This window comes from Nakaseomyces bracarensis (genome assembly GCF_045282275.1).
Source record: "Nakaseomyces bracarensis strain CBM3 chromosome Unknown Scaff7_0, whole genome shotgun sequence".
Classification (NCBI taxonomy): Eukaryota; Fungi; Ascomycota; class Saccharomycetes; order Saccharomycetales; family Saccharomycetaceae; genus Nakaseomyces; species Nakaseomyces bracarensis.
In genome coordinates this window covers 586,938-602,692 of record NW_027263968.1, presented here as the reverse complement: position 1 = coordinate 602,692, position 15,755 = coordinate 586,938, and the positions used below count along the sequence as shown (strand labels likewise).

Sequence of the window (15,755 nt, the reverse complement as noted above, 5' to 3'; positions counted from 1 at the left end):
AAACAAAGAAGAATAATTTCCTACTGATAAGAGGTAAAATTCTATCTTTTTGTCGTTCCGCTAACCTTTCTAACACCAGCTGCACTTGTAGTTCTTCTTCCCGATGTCACACGTCTATTTTTCGGTAGTAATTGTTTTAGTACTTCATCATCATCGCTTCCTGTATTTTGTCTGGCTAATCTACTTACGGAATTGGCATTTTGATAGTTGCTGCTCATAGAATCATCATCGGAATTGTTATCTATAACCATATTAGAGCCTGTAGAGGTATTGTTTGAAATACCTCTTGATGTCGAAGCTTTCGAATTTTTACTTATTTGTTCTATGGTGTTCGTACCATTTTGACCTTTTCTTGGTTGACCTGGAGAATGTTGAGGTACCGCAGTCTTGAATACCGTTGAGCTTACTTTATCCTCCGGAGACCTTCCATATTTTGCTGCCCTTGCCGGTGTCATTTCAATATCTCTTAATTCATCATTACTATTCCCTCTATTAACGCCGTCTACCAGGCGTTTACCTTCTTTAAGTTTTTTCTTTTGGTTACGATATTCTTCGAGGTTTACCAACGGATATAAATCACCAATTAGCTCACTAGGTTTTAAGGATAGTCTCATAGTGTACTTCCATTCTCTGAAGTCATTCTGGTGTAGATATAGCCAATGTTGTTGTGGCCCGACTACCATTCCCGGTCTAATAAATCTCAGAAAACCAATACATTCATTCGCTGTGAATCCATATGTATATATCAGATGCGCACCTATCAAACACCCAGTTCTCCCCAGACCTGCTTTACAATGGACTGCTATTTTCCCACCTCTTCTAATTATCGTTTCAGCTGCTCCTACAAAATTCTTTACAATAGACATATCTGGACAAGTACCATCTTCAAATATCAAGTCTAAATGCTGGATACCAATATCTTCAAAATGTTTTTTGTTATATAGGTGTGAGTTCAATCTCACTACTAGTTGGACATTATTATTAGCAAAGAAATTCAAAACACTACGGAATGGCTGATTCAGATGGGATTTGGACGTCACAGTCCCTGCTGATAGAACCTTAGGATCTTCTTGTGGAGATGCAAATGCAATAAAGTCCGGAGTCAATACGTTAAAATCACCGTTTTCCACATGTTCATAACGTTCGTATGTCTCTAAATTAAAGGAATGTAAATCTATTAATCCTTTCTCCTTAGCTCTCCAAACACCATATACAACGTCTTGAATTGAAATTTCAAAGTCGGCATTGGAGTAGCCCGCATCCCTAAATGGCATAAATGGAGGATCAACCTGTGCAAGAGGTTGCAGGACTTGATGTGGAGTCCACCCTTGAACAAGGATCATATAACAGCACAACAAGCATGCAGAATTAGCTCTCTGCCTTGTAGATGCAGATGAATAGAACACAACAGCCTTTTGTGCATTCTCTGGATCATTCAATATTTCATGAAAGATAACAGCAAATCTGTACAGATGACCGATGTTCATAGGGCCGAAATCCAAGTGGAAGCTATTGTAGAAAATTGAGTCTTCGATGGTGAAAAAAACAATATCATCAGTCTCATCAGGAGTATAGTCATACGCACCTAGATAGACTCTCCCTCGAAGGAACTCAATAGTATTATCCAAGTAGATACTCCTACGCATTTCTAAACCAGTCCTTTATTGCTCCAAATCCTTAACTACTATAAATGATTTTCCGATAAATCACTTTACTCCTTGGTCCTTATATATAGAATGGAATAGCCGATGTCGAAGAAATATTGTAAACTGGATAATAATTCTCTTAAAATACTAATAAGATCAATTTGCTAAATTATCTAGTTCATCTCATAAGGCAAGATTGGCTATAACTCACCAAAATTTCATCGACATTTGCCATTTTTTTTCTTCAAAAAAATCCACGAATATTTACCATTTACCAAATCGGGACTTGTAAGCGATTTCTCGAAGGCACTACAGGGGTTTCTAAGACGAGCCTACTTTAATTACACTTTCCTAATTTGGAAAAGCTATTTATATAGTATTATAATAATTATGGTAAAACCCAATTGCTTTCATAGTATTGAAGTCATGCATTGACAATCTATCTAATAAGTAAAAGTTAACAGAAAAAATAATGTGTATATAGAGAAGAATAATAATAATATTGGGAATAAGAAGTAATAGTATGTGAATTCATACAATCATCTTGTGTGTCATACGTCTGAGGAATGCGCCGGGGTTCATAGCAATGAATTTCTTGTAGTGGTCTCTTTTTTCTCTTAATTTTCTTTCGTCATCAGTAAATGTGCTTGAGTCTATAGTGGTGGGTATAGAATGTTTCTCGGTATCTTCGGAGTATTCCTCGAGTTTTTTGTCAATTTCGTTATATTTCTGAGTGTACTTTATACGTACGATGTATTCTCTGAGTAAACAGGCAAGAAATAATGCAAATGTGAAACAACTACCAGCAAACACTTGTGTATGAAGATATGGGTTTGATTTATGCGATGGAACTGTTAGTGCCTGAGCGATTACTTCAGTGAAAAGCAGCAAAGGACAACCTGCATAATTAACGAAGGCCCAAGCTGGCAGGAAATCCTTAGGTCCAGCCATATCTGCTATCAACACAGTACTCATAACATTAGCCACACCTACGCAAGAACCAACACAAATGGAAAAGAAAATCAACTGAACCATAGTGTGTGCAGGAATCCAAAACGCATACATAAATATACTTAAACAGCAGGTCAAGACAATTGTTACATTAGTTCTTCCAAACTTGTCTCCGGCAAAGCCCATACAAGGTCTACCAATGGCTTGTGAACCATTTAATATTGCAGTTAATGTAGCTGCATCATGAGATGACATTCCACGCGCAATTGCGTATGGTGATAACGTAAAAATCATTAAATTATAGGCAAAAAGTGCAAATGCAAACCATGTTGCAATTAATAAAACGTAAGGCTTTTGTATTAAGTTTATCCTGAACATCAGTATAAACTGATCTTTAATAAGACTTGGGTGTTTCAAACCAACAGGCTTAAATGGCTTTCTTTCCTTAATTAAAGCAGTAGCAACAATTATACTAATGGAACACGTTATAGCAAGTATACGCAATGCCCACCTAGTATTTCCGTCGTTTTGTATCATTTTATTTACTGCAAGACCGTAAGTTACACCACCAGCACCCGTTCCTAGCAGTGAAATACCCATTGCTATGGCTCTTCTCTTCAGAAACCAGCCCGGAATAACTGCGGTTGCTGGGACAAAGACAAGAGAGATGGCTGCACCAGCCAGGACACCTTGAGTTAAGTATAGTTGCCAAATTTTCTTACTAAAAGATGCTAACAAAAACCCGGCAAGTAATAAGGCATCTCCAAATAGCATAGTTGGTTTTAAGCCAATAACCCTCATTAAGACCATTACGAATGGTGCTAGGCCTTGACCCAAGAAGACGGTCAGACCTGCGGTAAATGCATAGTCGTATTTACTGGCTCCTGGATAAGTATCATTGTTTAAGTAGAACCCCAGAAAGACACCGAACCCAGAGTTACATCCCCAGGTAGAAAACATCACCAAGAAGACACAAAACGCACACACCCAACCATACCCACCGTCTGGTGGTAAATCTAGTTCTCCTGTGTCTTTATTGGTGAAAACTTTCTTTATAGTGGGCACCTTTTCCAAACTCTGATTCTCGTCGTCTTGTCTGGATCGACACGACATTCCAGACTCCAGATCCGATCCTGAATTATACGATCTTCTACTTGCAGCTACAGAGGCAGCTTCGTGCCCCACCGATTCGCCATCAACTTCAGATTGCTCGTGAAGTCGCATTGCATCGGCTACATCAAATCTGGATTCTAGAATTTTATTCCTCTCATCGTGCGCGAGCTGCTCATCTGTTACGTCATCCAAATCTGTACCTACATTCGCACTAAAACTATCTAATATACTCCGCCCGTCCTCCGTGAGCGCGCGCCAAATCCCTCCTTCATCAGCTTTAACACTATCATCATCTATTTTTTGGGGTTTATGTGAAGATGAGTCCGAATTCATCTTTTTGAATGTACTAAACAAAAACAAAGTTAAGTTATTTTAAATAACCGATTCAAAGTAATTAAAAGTTTCGGAACCCCCAATTATGTGTCAAAAGAAATGAAGATGCTTATCCCACGCTTATATATCAATTCCTAGTATGATCTCATATTATCAACGAGGGCATTATAAGGGCTGCTGCTGCTGCTGCTGCTCTCTCTCTCTCGGAAAAACACCCCTCCAGGAACAATTTTCTATTTTTTTTTACTATCCTTCTTTATGTTCTATGCTTTTACCACATCGAATTTTTAAAAGCTTCCATTTTTAACCTTACCTATCTCCGTCCTGCGGTATTTTAATATAGAAAATTTATTCTTTCGATTTTGTCCTCCTTCTATACTTTAAAGGTTCTATGGTAGTGGCTTAACTCCGTCCAAAGAGAAACCAGTACTATACCAAAACATCTTCTCTCTCTCCCCGCCATTATTTTTTTTTCCTACACTGAAATTTGCGTTTATTTTGTTTTTCTTATATTTTCTCTACCCCCCTAAAAAAGATTGACAGTTTTGAACAGACGCTTGTCTTAGACAAGCAAGCACAACATATCTTCCTCAATTGATGTTTATCTTTTCTTTTTCTACTAAGTTTGTACTACGGTTCTTAGTGTACAGAAAATCTAAGATTTACATCTTTGTTACTCATTCTTCCTACGGCTAAACTGTCTTGGCACCCTAAAAAAGTTTTTCCGTGCATCGATACTCTGGAAGGAAACCAAATGACGTAGAATATAAATTACATAATAGATTAGTTATTTTTCTTTGACCATATTGTTAATAGATACATAATGTTTAATTAGAAATTTTTAAGGGTCCTATCAACCTATAGAATATATGAAGTTTTTATATGATCATTTTCATTGTCATCCGTCTGAAATATGCCGAGGGAGTGTTATCCAGGATATCACCGTGGGATGTACCTTTTTCGGGTTGGGCGTCCTTCTCTCGCGTGAACTTCAGGCGCACGCTGTACTCTCTTAGCATCAGGGCGAGGGTGAGAGCGAAGACAAAACAGCAGCCAGCGAATATCTGTGTGTGTAGGTACGGGTTTTGTGTGTGTGAGGGTACCGTGAGAGCTTGTGCGATGACTTCTGCCACTAGACACAAGGGGGAACCAATATAACAGACGAATGCCCATGCTGGGAGAAACTCTTCTGGGCCTACCATGTCTGCAATGAGGACGGTGTTCATGACGTTGGCTACCCCAACACATGATCCCACACATATGGAGAAGAAAATTAGTTGAACAAAAGTGTATGCGGGGATCCAAAATCCGAACAAGAAAATTGAGAGACAGCAGGTGAGGACAATGGTAACGTTTGTTCGACCAAACCTATCTCCAGCCAGACCCATACAGGGTCTTCCGATGGATTGAGCACCGTTCAGGATAGCAGTCAGCGTAGATGCGTCATGTGCAGACATACCCCTCGCAATTGCATATGGGGACATTGTGAACACCATGATAATATAACCTAATAGCGCAAAACTAAACCATACTGCTATTAATAGTACGAAGGGTTTTCTGTAGAGATTAATAGTGAACATTGTTCTAAATTGTTCCCGTATCTTTTTCCAGGACTTCAATCCTACAGATTTCTTGGGAACTCTCTCTTTTACCAAGGCTGTTGCAACAAGTATACTTACTGAACAAGTAATAGCAAGTACTCGCAGTGCTAATCTAGTATTCCCTTGTGTTTGAATCATCTTGTTAGCAGCCAATCCGTAAACAACACCACCAAGACCAGTTCCAAGCAGAGAGAGCCCCATGGCCACAGCACGTTTCTTTAGAAACCAACCAGGTAGAACGACTGTAGCTGGCACACATACCATGGCAATTGAACAACCAGCCATAACACCTTGTGTAAGGTATAATTGCCATATCTTCTTAGAGAACGATGCTAAAAGAAATCCTGCCAGCAACACTGCATCTCCAAGTAGCATTGTAGTCTTCATCCCAATAACCCTCATCATTACCATTACGAAGGGTGAAAATCCCTGACCTAAGAAAACCGTTAGTCCTGCTATTAGAGCATAATCATATTTAGTTGCACCAGGATATGATTCATTGTTCAGGTAGAAACCTAAAAACACACCGAATCCAGAATTGCACCCCCAAGTTGAGAACATAGCCAAGAACACACAAAATGCACAGACCCAACCATAACCACCATCTGGTGGTAAATCGAGCTCTCCTGTAGACTGGTTTGTGAAAACCTTCTTGATAGTTGGTACTTTTGTTAACGATTCTCCGCTCTTGTCAGACACTCTCGAGACAGTTTCAATATCATCTTCACATATACTTCTTTTATCATAGAGTTGCATTGCATCAGCTAACTCAAAATGAGTCTCTAGAATCCTATTTTGCTCTTCTTCTTCATCGCTCCCTAACACTGTTTTCGAGACATTTGTAGACGATGGTCGCCTAACAATATCCATCAAACTCGTTCCATCATTAGTTAAGGCCCGCCATACACCTTCATCTCTGGGACTGTCTTCTCCTTCTGAATCGGAGTATTGAGGCCCAGTATAACTTCTAACCTCGATCGATTTCCTCTCTGCTCGAGTCATCCCACTTGATATAGTACTTATGCTAACCATACTAAAGAATATTAATTATTTCAGCTGTAGCTTAGAGGTAAAAATTTACAATTGTTTGTAGAACAAATAAGTAATTAGTTCGTAGTAGTATCTTTTATATACTTTAAAAACGATAACTAAACGTTATATGAAACAAGAACTAGAAACAGTCTGATCCACAATTACCTTTAAAAATTAGACTTCTTCTCATCATGGTTATGACTATTAGAATTATCAAAAGAAGGAAGCAATTGGGCTTGAAATAAAGTAAAGATGTGTCATGCATCTCATCGAAAGATTTTTCAATACCAAAGTTTTTTTTTCATTTCTTTCTTTTTATTCTGTACTGCTTGTGTTAGAAAACACTGCAGGACCTCCGGATTATCCCATTTTATTGACTTCTCCGCACAGAAACCTACGCAGAATGGGAGCTTTTCCTAATGGAGTGATGCCTTTTGGGCTATTTTGACACATAACTGGTCAGTTCGTGGATTTTACCTTTAAAAGTTCCATATCCACATATCATCTCCAACTTCATATCCGCGGCCAAGGATAGTTACTATCTGTGACTCAACTCTTATCAAACCAAATTTTATTTTATTTTATTTTTGCATATATTTATATAACCAATGGCTTGACCATACGACTAAAATAACCCCACATTGTTTTTGCAAGTACAACTTCACAGTATTTCTTTGATTTTTCTAATTCTTGAAGTTTTCCTAAGCTGACAATGTACTGTTTCTTATCATCTAGACTTTCGTCGAGGTGCTCTATATCCTTAATAACTTGTTGTAACTTCGATTGATATCGTAGTCGAACTGAGTATTCTCTCAGCGCCATTGCTAATAGGAGAGCTGCTACGAAACAACACCCTGCAAATATTTGTGTATGTATATATGGGTTTACATGAGACGTATGTTCTATGACCAATGCCTGAGCTATAACTTCTCCTACAAGACCTAATGGCGAGGAGTTATAACATACAAATGCCCAAGCCGGTAGGAACATATCCGGTTCTACCAAATCAGCTGTGAGCACACTATTGAATACATTAGCTACTCCAACACCTATACCGACCAACAGGGAGAAAATGATTAGTTGGACAAAGGTGTGTGCTGGAATCCAAAATGCGAATAAGAAAATGACGAGGCTGGCGGTAAGTAGAATAGTGATATTAATCCGACCAAACCTATCACCTGCAAGGCCCATGGAAGGCCTACCAATACACTGAGCTGCATTTAATAGAGCAGTTAACGTAGATGCATTATGTGGTGTCATTCCCCTAGCAATTGCATAAGGGGACAAGGTAAATACCATGACAACATATCCCAAAAATGAAAAACTGAACCACCAGGCCACCAGTAGAATTTGCGGTCTTCTAATTAAATTAATAGTAAACATTTTTTGGAACTGTTGCAATACCAATGATGGTGACCGGAGACCAACAGATTTTCTAGGGTTTCTTTCCTTGACCAACATTGCGGCAACAAATACAGTCACTGAACAAGTAATAGCCAAAACCCGTAAAGCCAGTTTTGTATCCCCATGAGTTTGTATCAGTTTATTAACAGCCAAACCATATACTACACCGCCAACTCCGGTTCCTAGTAGTGATAACCCCACTGCTACTGCTCTTTTCTTAAGAAACCAACCAGGCAAGACCACTGTTGCCGGGACACTTGCCACAGCAATGGAACAACCTGCTAGCACCCCCTGGGTCAAGTACAGCTGCCATATTTTGGTTGCATAAGATGCCAGAAGAAACCCAGAAAGTAACAGTGCATCTCCAATCAGCATTGCTCCTTTAATTCCAAATAGTCTCATCAATATCATTGCGAACGGGGCCATACCTTGGCCCAGAGCGCCAGTAAGCCCCGCTATCAACGCATAATCGTACTTCGTGGCCCCAGGAAAAGTATCATTGTTGAAATAGAAACCTAAGAATATACCAAACCCAGCATTACACCCCCAAGTAGAGAACATAGCTAGAAACACGCATAACACACATACCCATCCGTATCCACCATCTGGCGGTAAGTCAAGACCATCCTCTTGTACGGTAAATACCCGACGCAATGTAGTGATAGACTCATTGCTCTCAAGATCATTATTATCTTGCAACCTGATAGCATCTGCTAACTCAAAATGAGCTTCAAGGATTTTGTTGTCCTCTTCTTCCTGCAGCCGCGACCCAGATCTTGGAAAATCCATTGGATACCAAGTCTCCACAATACTTACCCCATCATCTGTTATAGCATCCCATACCGATTTACTGCCCATTTTATATATATGTCTATTTGTTTCTTACTCATTATAACTACATAAATGAAATATACAAATTGATACACACGGAACCTTATACTCATATCTATCCCTTATATATATACTACTGCTGTTTAATCAATAGAGCCAAACAATTAGATAATTAAGTAAGCCAACAATTAGGTAAATATACTCAAGAATCGTTTGACTATATTATGAATAGATAAAAAAGGGTTATAGTGTTACGTATCCGTTGTGACAGTATATTTGCACGTGACCTATCGCAGAACCCTCATCAACGGCTCATGAGCCGTGGTCCGGCGCTCCACCGATCCAGTCACTCCAACAGCGTATCGAAGCTAGTATAATAGCAGGAGAATAAGAGGTGTAAGATAAGAACCCCCGCCCATAGCTCCGGCTAAGTAAAAACTTGAAGCAAGTGTAAATCCCATTATAGCACTATTGTGTAAATAGTACCATTTTTTGTGAATGGGTCCATTGGTAAATACAGGGGTTCAGATCTTATCAATATGGCCTTATATTTTTCTTGACTACGCCACACAACTATGTAATCACAACAATTCAAGTCGTAGTCAACATCAGGACGAAGTCATGGCTAACTAGTTAACTCCTTTTTGCCAAACAATATTCTGACTTCTCCCAACATCGTAACCTCTCCAATTGTCACATGATGTCACGTATAAAAATATACAATCACATGATATTCCGTGAAGCAATATAAAACATGTGATTAGCTCGTATAGAGTGTATATACTACCTTAATTTCTTGGCATTGATGATAATGCCGTGAGGCATATTCGATGATATAGTTGTGGAATTATAAATAATTGCGGGGGGAAGGTTTGAGTTCCAGGTTATTTAGTACTTCTGGACTCAATTGAGTCGAGAATCTATCATCCTAAGATTGTAATCGTTGTGTGTGCTCGGATTTTGTAATATTTATATGGATGGATTTGGTGCAGAAGTTGCGGGATACAGTGTTGTTTCTGCCAAGTGATTTAGTGGATGGAGAGGTCAAGTATGGAGTTATAGAAGATGCTTGTATTCTGTCGTGTTCCTGTATCGTGTCTGAAACTGTGGTTTCTAAGCTGGTGATATGTCCCGTATGTAACAGTGAATCTCCCGAACTTGTCGGTATATGTTCACCACTTCGTGATTTGTACAAACAATTGGTGGATTTCGAGCAGAGGTTGATGGAACATAGGGACACGACCAAAACCATCGCGACTAAGACCGAATCAGAGACTTATAGCAGAGATGAAGTTAGCTCAATGGATAATTTGTTGCCCCCAATCACAAAGAAGCTAGAATTTTTTGATATCGGTGGTAGTGCGGTGGAATATCAAGCGTTCCCCACCATAACGAAGGATGAAAGTAACTACACGAAATCTATGGATACTGCTCCTCCTTACTCAACCGATATTGGAGATTCAAGAAATGGTAGTGATGAAAGTGGTACTATTCAAACACAATCATTAATGCATTTGTTTCATTCAATTGCATCAAGAATGAACAACACTGATGAAGATGACGATGAAGTGAATCTTATTACTGAAACTAAACACATTAATAAGAAGTTGCCGGGCGAAGTGGAGGAAGAAGAAAACTACAGAATTTTGGATAACGTTTCCAACACTAGGACGGTTCCAATCTCACAGGAAAATATTTCATATTCTAATCTAATGACTGGTAATGAAACACAGAGTAAACTTGATTTCGCTAATAACAGGAATTCTTTAGAACATACAAATACTGGCAACTCATTGATGTCTGTGGATGAGAAAAGCGAGTTATATTTTGTTAACTGTTTCCCGATGTATAGGAAGCGGTACCAATTTAACACCCATTCAAAATTTAACATTATCAAGACCAAAAGTAAATATTTTACCAATACCGCGATATCTCCCGATTGTTCTATGTTTGCTATGATCAGTGAATCTAAATGGGAAGTTTACAAGATAAATAAAACTTCGCATGGTATTGAAGCACCGATATTGCTTTGTTGTGGTAAATCTAACGGACAATATGGCCCTAACTTCAACGAACTGAAGAAATCATCAACAAAAGTAAAACCGCAGGATAATTATTTTCAGCAGTACTACTGCAAAATGTCAAATGATTATTTGGTGATATCTGGATCAGGAAATCAGTTTAGAGTTTTGAGTTTACAAAACCGCGGTGAAATAATTTATGTGTATAAATCTTCGTTCCCAATACGATGTATTGATATTGACCCAGCCTCAAAAATAATCGCATACGGTATCACTGGCAAAGAAAGAAACACTGGAGCCGAACAAGCTTTGATTGCATTCCACCAAATTATAAACAACAAGGTTACCTCAGAGCCAGAATTTTTAACACCTGTGACGATAACTCTTCCATACAAGGATCCTATAAACACTATCCAAATATCTAACGATGGTAAATATATCTCCTGTTCAACAGCATTAGAATCTAGATTCCTTATTATTTCAGTAGAGAGACCGAAAGAACCTCGTTTGCTCATGAAAAGTCTAAGAACCATTGATTCATCTCTTGAATCAGAAGGTATCACTGACACTAAATTGTTCAATGGTGACCCAAATATAATGTGTGTAACATCAGCGGCATTTAATTCCCCCCTATCGTGATTAATACAAGAATAAACAACAAGAAGAACGGCGTAAGAACTGTAGCCCAACCTACTATGATAATGCGACTTAACGAGCTCGGTTCCCAAATCCACAAATGTGAAGTATCTCCTCGTAACGATGCTATTGCATTCTTAGACAAAAACGGCTCTGTTTATATAATGTCTACACCTGCCATAATGGATAACGAAAAGAGACGTGTAGCATTAGTGGATATTGTAGCTAATTCACATCGTGCCTATGAGTCAGCTTCCCTCCGATTCAGCCCCGAGGGTCATCAATTGTACCTAGTAGACCGGAAGGGAATATTATACGTAGAAGATTTTGCTGCAGGTCAGCCACAAGATCTTGATATTACGCGCTGTAAGCAAATAGAGTAAATCAAAACTATCAAAATTCAAGTGTAAATAATATAGACTAATGCTTAAATACTACCGTTTCCATGGCAACATAATATGAATATGTTAACAGCGGGTAATAAAATCACGTGAATTTTCAATATAATTGTAAAAAATTCAATATGAAAGATACAAAAAATCGATGAGTTTAGTATTTAATTGTAGTAACGGTATTGGCTTGGATTATAGCTGTAAGACATGTAATCAATTTAGTTTAATTAACAAGAACTAGAAAAGATAATTTTAACAACACAGTTTGGATAATGGATAAATCACAAGAATTCATTTTTAAGAACTTACTTACAAAGAGTTTCAATGATCCGAAAAATGAAATTAGTGAAGGCAGGCTTACCGATACGTTACTTCTTCTACCCACTGATGGTGGTTCACAAGCTAAGATAACAAAACATATTGAAAGAAAGACTAAAATAAGTGAAACTAAGATGAAGAATGTGATGAATAAAAAAAATGCAACAGAAAAAAATTATGAACAGTATAAACAGAAGCACTACAGAAAAATAAACAGAAGGTCTAAGGATACTTTAAGAGACCTCATATGGAAATGGAAGCTCTCGACTAAAAAGGCAAAACAATTGTGCCATGAGAAGGGTATAACTTCCAGAGATCAGCTATACGATTTCTTGAAGGAGAACAATCACAATTTATATGAGGACTTACCTAAATACGATGTATTTGAACCATTGAACCAAAAGCTATGGGTCGGTTATATGCAAGATTTACTTAACATAGCATATCCTGTACAAGATTCCACAAAATTAACGTTAAATGGAGCTCAGGCTTTAACAAAATTGTCAATGGCTGATTACAATGGAGCCCTACTCCGAGTATCGAAAAGTAAAAATACTAACCTAATTGGTAAACAGGGCGTAGTCATATGGGATGCACAAAAGAGTTTCATGATGATAACAAAAGGTGCTTTAGTTGACGAACTGAAGATAGTACCGAAAAAGGGCACAGTCTTCGAATTTGAAATTCCAATAAATGAAACCGAAGCCCTAGAGTATAGCATTATAGGTGACAGATTTAAGTACAGAAGTGCTGACAGGGCGGGCCGTAAGTTCAAAACAAGAAGATGCGACGACCTCTTGTACTATGTCAATATATAGATCATCATTTTTAATTGAATATATCATCATCATTTTTTTTTCTAAACTTGTAGTAATAGTTTCATTTCTCATCCGATTCAGATCGCTCATTAACCATTTTTGTTACTTCTTCTTCTACTTTAGCTAGTAGTTCCGGATCTGCCAATGCATCGTTCACAAACTTCTCAATATCTACACCAGAGGGCGATTCTCTGATCTTTTCGTAATTTCCCTTCATCAGTTGGGCCTCAACCAAAGCACTTGTCGACCCTCGATTCTTAAATAGAATCTCTTCATCTTCGCCTACAAGTTCACGAACTATATCTGCTACAGACTCCTTCAACACCACCTGCAAAGTCTTATCAGACCCAGAAACCTTCTTTTCCAACATCTCCTGCTTCAATTTATCGAAATGACCAGCTTTCTTGAACTGTTCTGTCACTTCCCGTGCCGCATCATAAGAAATACCTGCCATTGCCTAAATTTTAGTGTAACTCACAATATAAAGTCAATGGTCAAGTCTGTATTAGATTAGATTTGCTCATATGGAAGATTATAGATAAGTTAACTGCTATATACATTGAAAAACTAGAATTGAAAAATTTCGGAGCGATGCCCTATTTAAATAAATTAGTGTCTGAAAAGGCATAGCAAAATGAGCTCTTAGTGTATTGTTTAAGATCAAGCTTGTAAACTCAATAGAATGGCTGCTGTTGGTACAATCGCTTATGTGAATAACAGGAAGCGACCAGATCATGAGTTCTGGTCTCAGTTGGCCGTAATACTGCAGAATACTGCTACATCCGAAGTTTCACCCAGAATACAAGCAAGGAACGTGCTAAAGAAGGCTCAAGTACTCATACGGAACGGTTTGGTTACCAAGGAAGAATTGGCAAGTGAATTTAAAATTGTTTTTGGTAACTATTTGAATGAGTTGTTGACGAAAATATCATCCACTTGTGATGATGCAACAGTTTTCTTCAAGGAATACGAGTCGATTCTAATACATTTAGTACCACTGATAGAGTATTTAGAGCCTTGGGAGAGTGTCACTGTAAATATACTTCCATTTACCTTCATGCAACAGAGCGGTAGTGGAGAGAAATTGTTTATTCAACTTGCAGAAATGCTATTTCTGCAAACATTCAATAAAGCAAAAACATACGAAGAAGACGCATATAACCTAGATTATCTCAAATTAATATTGGAAAATGTCGAAATGAGTAACTATGATAGAACTCGAATTTTAGATTTTGGCATTACACTGTTCAATAAAAATTTTAGAGACGACACTCCATTTTGGAGCCATCTTGAAGATTATAGTCATATAATAGAATGTGCCCATAATTTAAGCCAAACGATTGAGAACAAATATATCACCGAAGGAGCGAAGATACTCCTGAAAGACTATACTAAATGTTTTGATATACCGGAAAATAAATACCCGCTAGAAGCTTTGCAATATCTATACGATAATTGTGATGACAAACGTGTATATGTTCAGAGATATTTAGAAACTATTGGTGTTGTCCCCATTAAAGATTGTGATGAATTTTTTGCTTATCATTTGAGGAAGTATGAATGCCTAGATCCGGATATTAACGAAGAGGATTACAATATAACTTTAGATATAAGGGCTTTTTTGCACGAAGTAATAGAATCTACATTTGAATATAATATGATTCACTATTACAGAAAGCTAAAGAACTTTTGTGACCTAGAAATCAGAGCTCACATTAATACACCAATGAAAATGAGCCAGGAGGAAGAGAAATCGAATAAACAGTGGCTAGTTGGTGCTCTAAAGAAACTTTTTCAACTCATCCCAAATAGAGTACATTTTGTCGAAAACTATCTATTTCTTGAGGCTATAAGAGTCATTGCTTATGATAATAGACATTTAGTTGGTGATTTTACAGTTGACTTTGCACAACTGAATCTGATGTTTGAGATCCTTGAAAATAATACACCTCATATAACAGATTTCGTGACATTGCTCAAAGAATCTATTAAGAGATCATCAGATAACAACATCGAAAACGGTAATTCAAGTCATATTCCGTTGTACCTACCCGAATTTGCTAAACAAATGCTGCAAATGGATAAAGGAAAGAGTAAGATACCATGCTGGCCAACTAAGGAATACGCTGAATTTTGGAAAGAAAAATGTGAAAGAATGCGAGCTTCTCGAAAAGTACTTGAACTCTCTGTAAGTTTTCAGGTCTTTATCATTACTAGTGATATAAAATTAAAAAGTGGAAAATATCTGGACTTGATTTGCAATATGTACACAGCTAGTATAATTTATCTCTACAATGACATTAAGGAGCTTTCAATCGAAGAAATATTTGGGGAATTGAGAAAAGTTAATCCTAATCTAGATGAAGAAACTGTCAAAAGCTCCGTACAAATTCTGGTCAAGCATAATCTCTTGAAATTAACATTTAACAAATTTCACATTAACGAAGAATTCAAACCGCCAACAAGATCTCAAAAGAGCGGATACATACGAGTGATTTAGAAATAAAAACAATAGGTTTTCCATTACTTATAGATTATATATTCGAATAAAAATATTTATGACTTCAATATTTATTAACTATGAGAAGCAGTGTATTTTTCTAATTATATGATGATATCAAATTATTGGAATAAACAGTTCTATCATTATCATTAGTTC

At 37.6% G+C, this 15,755-nt stretch overlaps 9 protein-coding genes across 9 annotated transcripts; 4 read left to right on the top strand and 5 right to left on the bottom strand.

The window, feature by feature from the left end:
* Positions 1 to 41: 41 nt before the first annotated feature.
* Positions 42 to 1,646, bottom strand: CDC14 (phosphoprotein phosphatase CDC14; the record flags this gene model as incomplete). The annotated part of the gene is made up of 1 exon (XM_071051895.1): positions 42 to 1,646. One exon carries the CDS (start codon positions 1,644 to 1,646, stop codon positions 42 to 44), a length of 1,605 nt encoding a protein of 534 aa, XP_070907285.1.
* A 531-nt stretch (positions 1,647 to 2,177) lies between these two features.
* RNJ42_01729 (MCT family MFS transporter) lies at positions 2,178 to 4,043 on the bottom strand (the record flags this gene model as incomplete). Its single annotated transcript, XM_071051894.1, has 1 exon — positions 2,178 to 4,043. The coding sequence occupies one exon, from the start codon at positions 4,041 to 4,043 to the stop codon at positions 2,178 to 2,180; it is 1,866 nt and encodes a 621-aa protein (XP_070907284.1).
* Positions 4,044 to 4,921: 878 nt separating this feature from the next.
* Positions 4,922 to 6,676, bottom strand: RNJ42_01728 (MCT family MFS transporter; the record flags this gene model as incomplete). The annotated part of the gene is made up of 1 exon (XM_071051893.1): positions 4,922 to 6,676. One exon carries the CDS (start codon positions 6,674 to 6,676, stop codon positions 4,922 to 4,924), a length of 1,755 nt encoding a protein of 584 aa, XP_070907283.1.
* A 597-nt stretch (positions 6,677 to 7,273) lies between these two features.
* Positions 7,274 to 8,938, bottom strand: RNJ42_01727 (MCT family MFS transporter; the record flags this gene model as incomplete). Its single annotated transcript, XM_071051892.1, has 1 exon — positions 7,274 to 8,938. The coding sequence occupies one exon, from the start codon at positions 8,936 to 8,938 to the stop codon at positions 7,274 to 7,276; it is 1,665 nt and encodes a 554-aa protein (XP_070907282.1).
* Positions 8,939 to 9,888: 950 nt separating this feature from the next.
* RNJ42_01726 (SPS-sensor component PTR3) lies at positions 9,889 to 11,571 on the top strand (the record flags this gene model as incomplete). The annotated part of the gene is made up of 1 exon (XM_071051891.1): positions 9,889 to 11,571. One exon carries the CDS (start codon positions 9,889 to 9,891, stop codon positions 11,569 to 11,571), a length of 1,683 nt encoding a protein of 560 aa, XP_070907281.1.
* A 56-nt stretch (positions 11,572 to 11,627) lies between these two features.
* RNJ42_01725 (SPS-sensor component PTR3) lies at positions 11,628 to 11,951 on the top strand (the record flags this gene model as incomplete). Its single annotated transcript, XM_071051890.1, has 1 exon — positions 11,628 to 11,951. One exon carries the CDS (start codon positions 11,628 to 11,630, stop codon positions 11,949 to 11,951), a length of 324 nt encoding a protein of 107 aa, XP_070907280.1.
* Positions 11,952 to 12,232: 281 nt separating this feature from the next.
* POP4 (RNase P/RNase MRP complex subunit) lies at positions 12,233 to 13,096 on the top strand (the record flags this gene model as incomplete). Its single annotated transcript, XM_071051889.1, has 1 exon — positions 12,233 to 13,096. The coding sequence occupies one exon, from the start codon at positions 12,233 to 12,235 to the stop codon at positions 13,094 to 13,096; it is 864 nt and encodes a 287-aa protein (XP_070907279.1).
* A 61-nt stretch (positions 13,097 to 13,157) lies between these two features.
* Positions 13,158 to 13,550, bottom strand: SHG1 (Shg1p; the record flags this gene model as incomplete). The annotated part of the gene is made up of 1 exon (XM_071051888.1): positions 13,158 to 13,550. The coding sequence occupies one exon, from the start codon at positions 13,548 to 13,550 to the stop codon at positions 13,158 to 13,160; it is 393 nt and encodes a 130-aa protein (XP_070907278.1).
* A 228-nt stretch (positions 13,551 to 13,778) lies between these two features.
* On the top strand, positions 13,779 to 15,596 carry RNJ42_01722 (uncharacterized protein; the record flags this gene model as incomplete). The annotated part of the gene is made up of 1 exon (XM_071051887.1): positions 13,779 to 15,596. The coding sequence occupies one exon, from the start codon at positions 13,779 to 13,781 to the stop codon at positions 15,594 to 15,596; it is 1,818 nt and encodes a 605-aa protein (XP_070907277.1).
* Between the last annotated feature and the right edge of the window lie 159 nt (positions 15,597 to 15,755).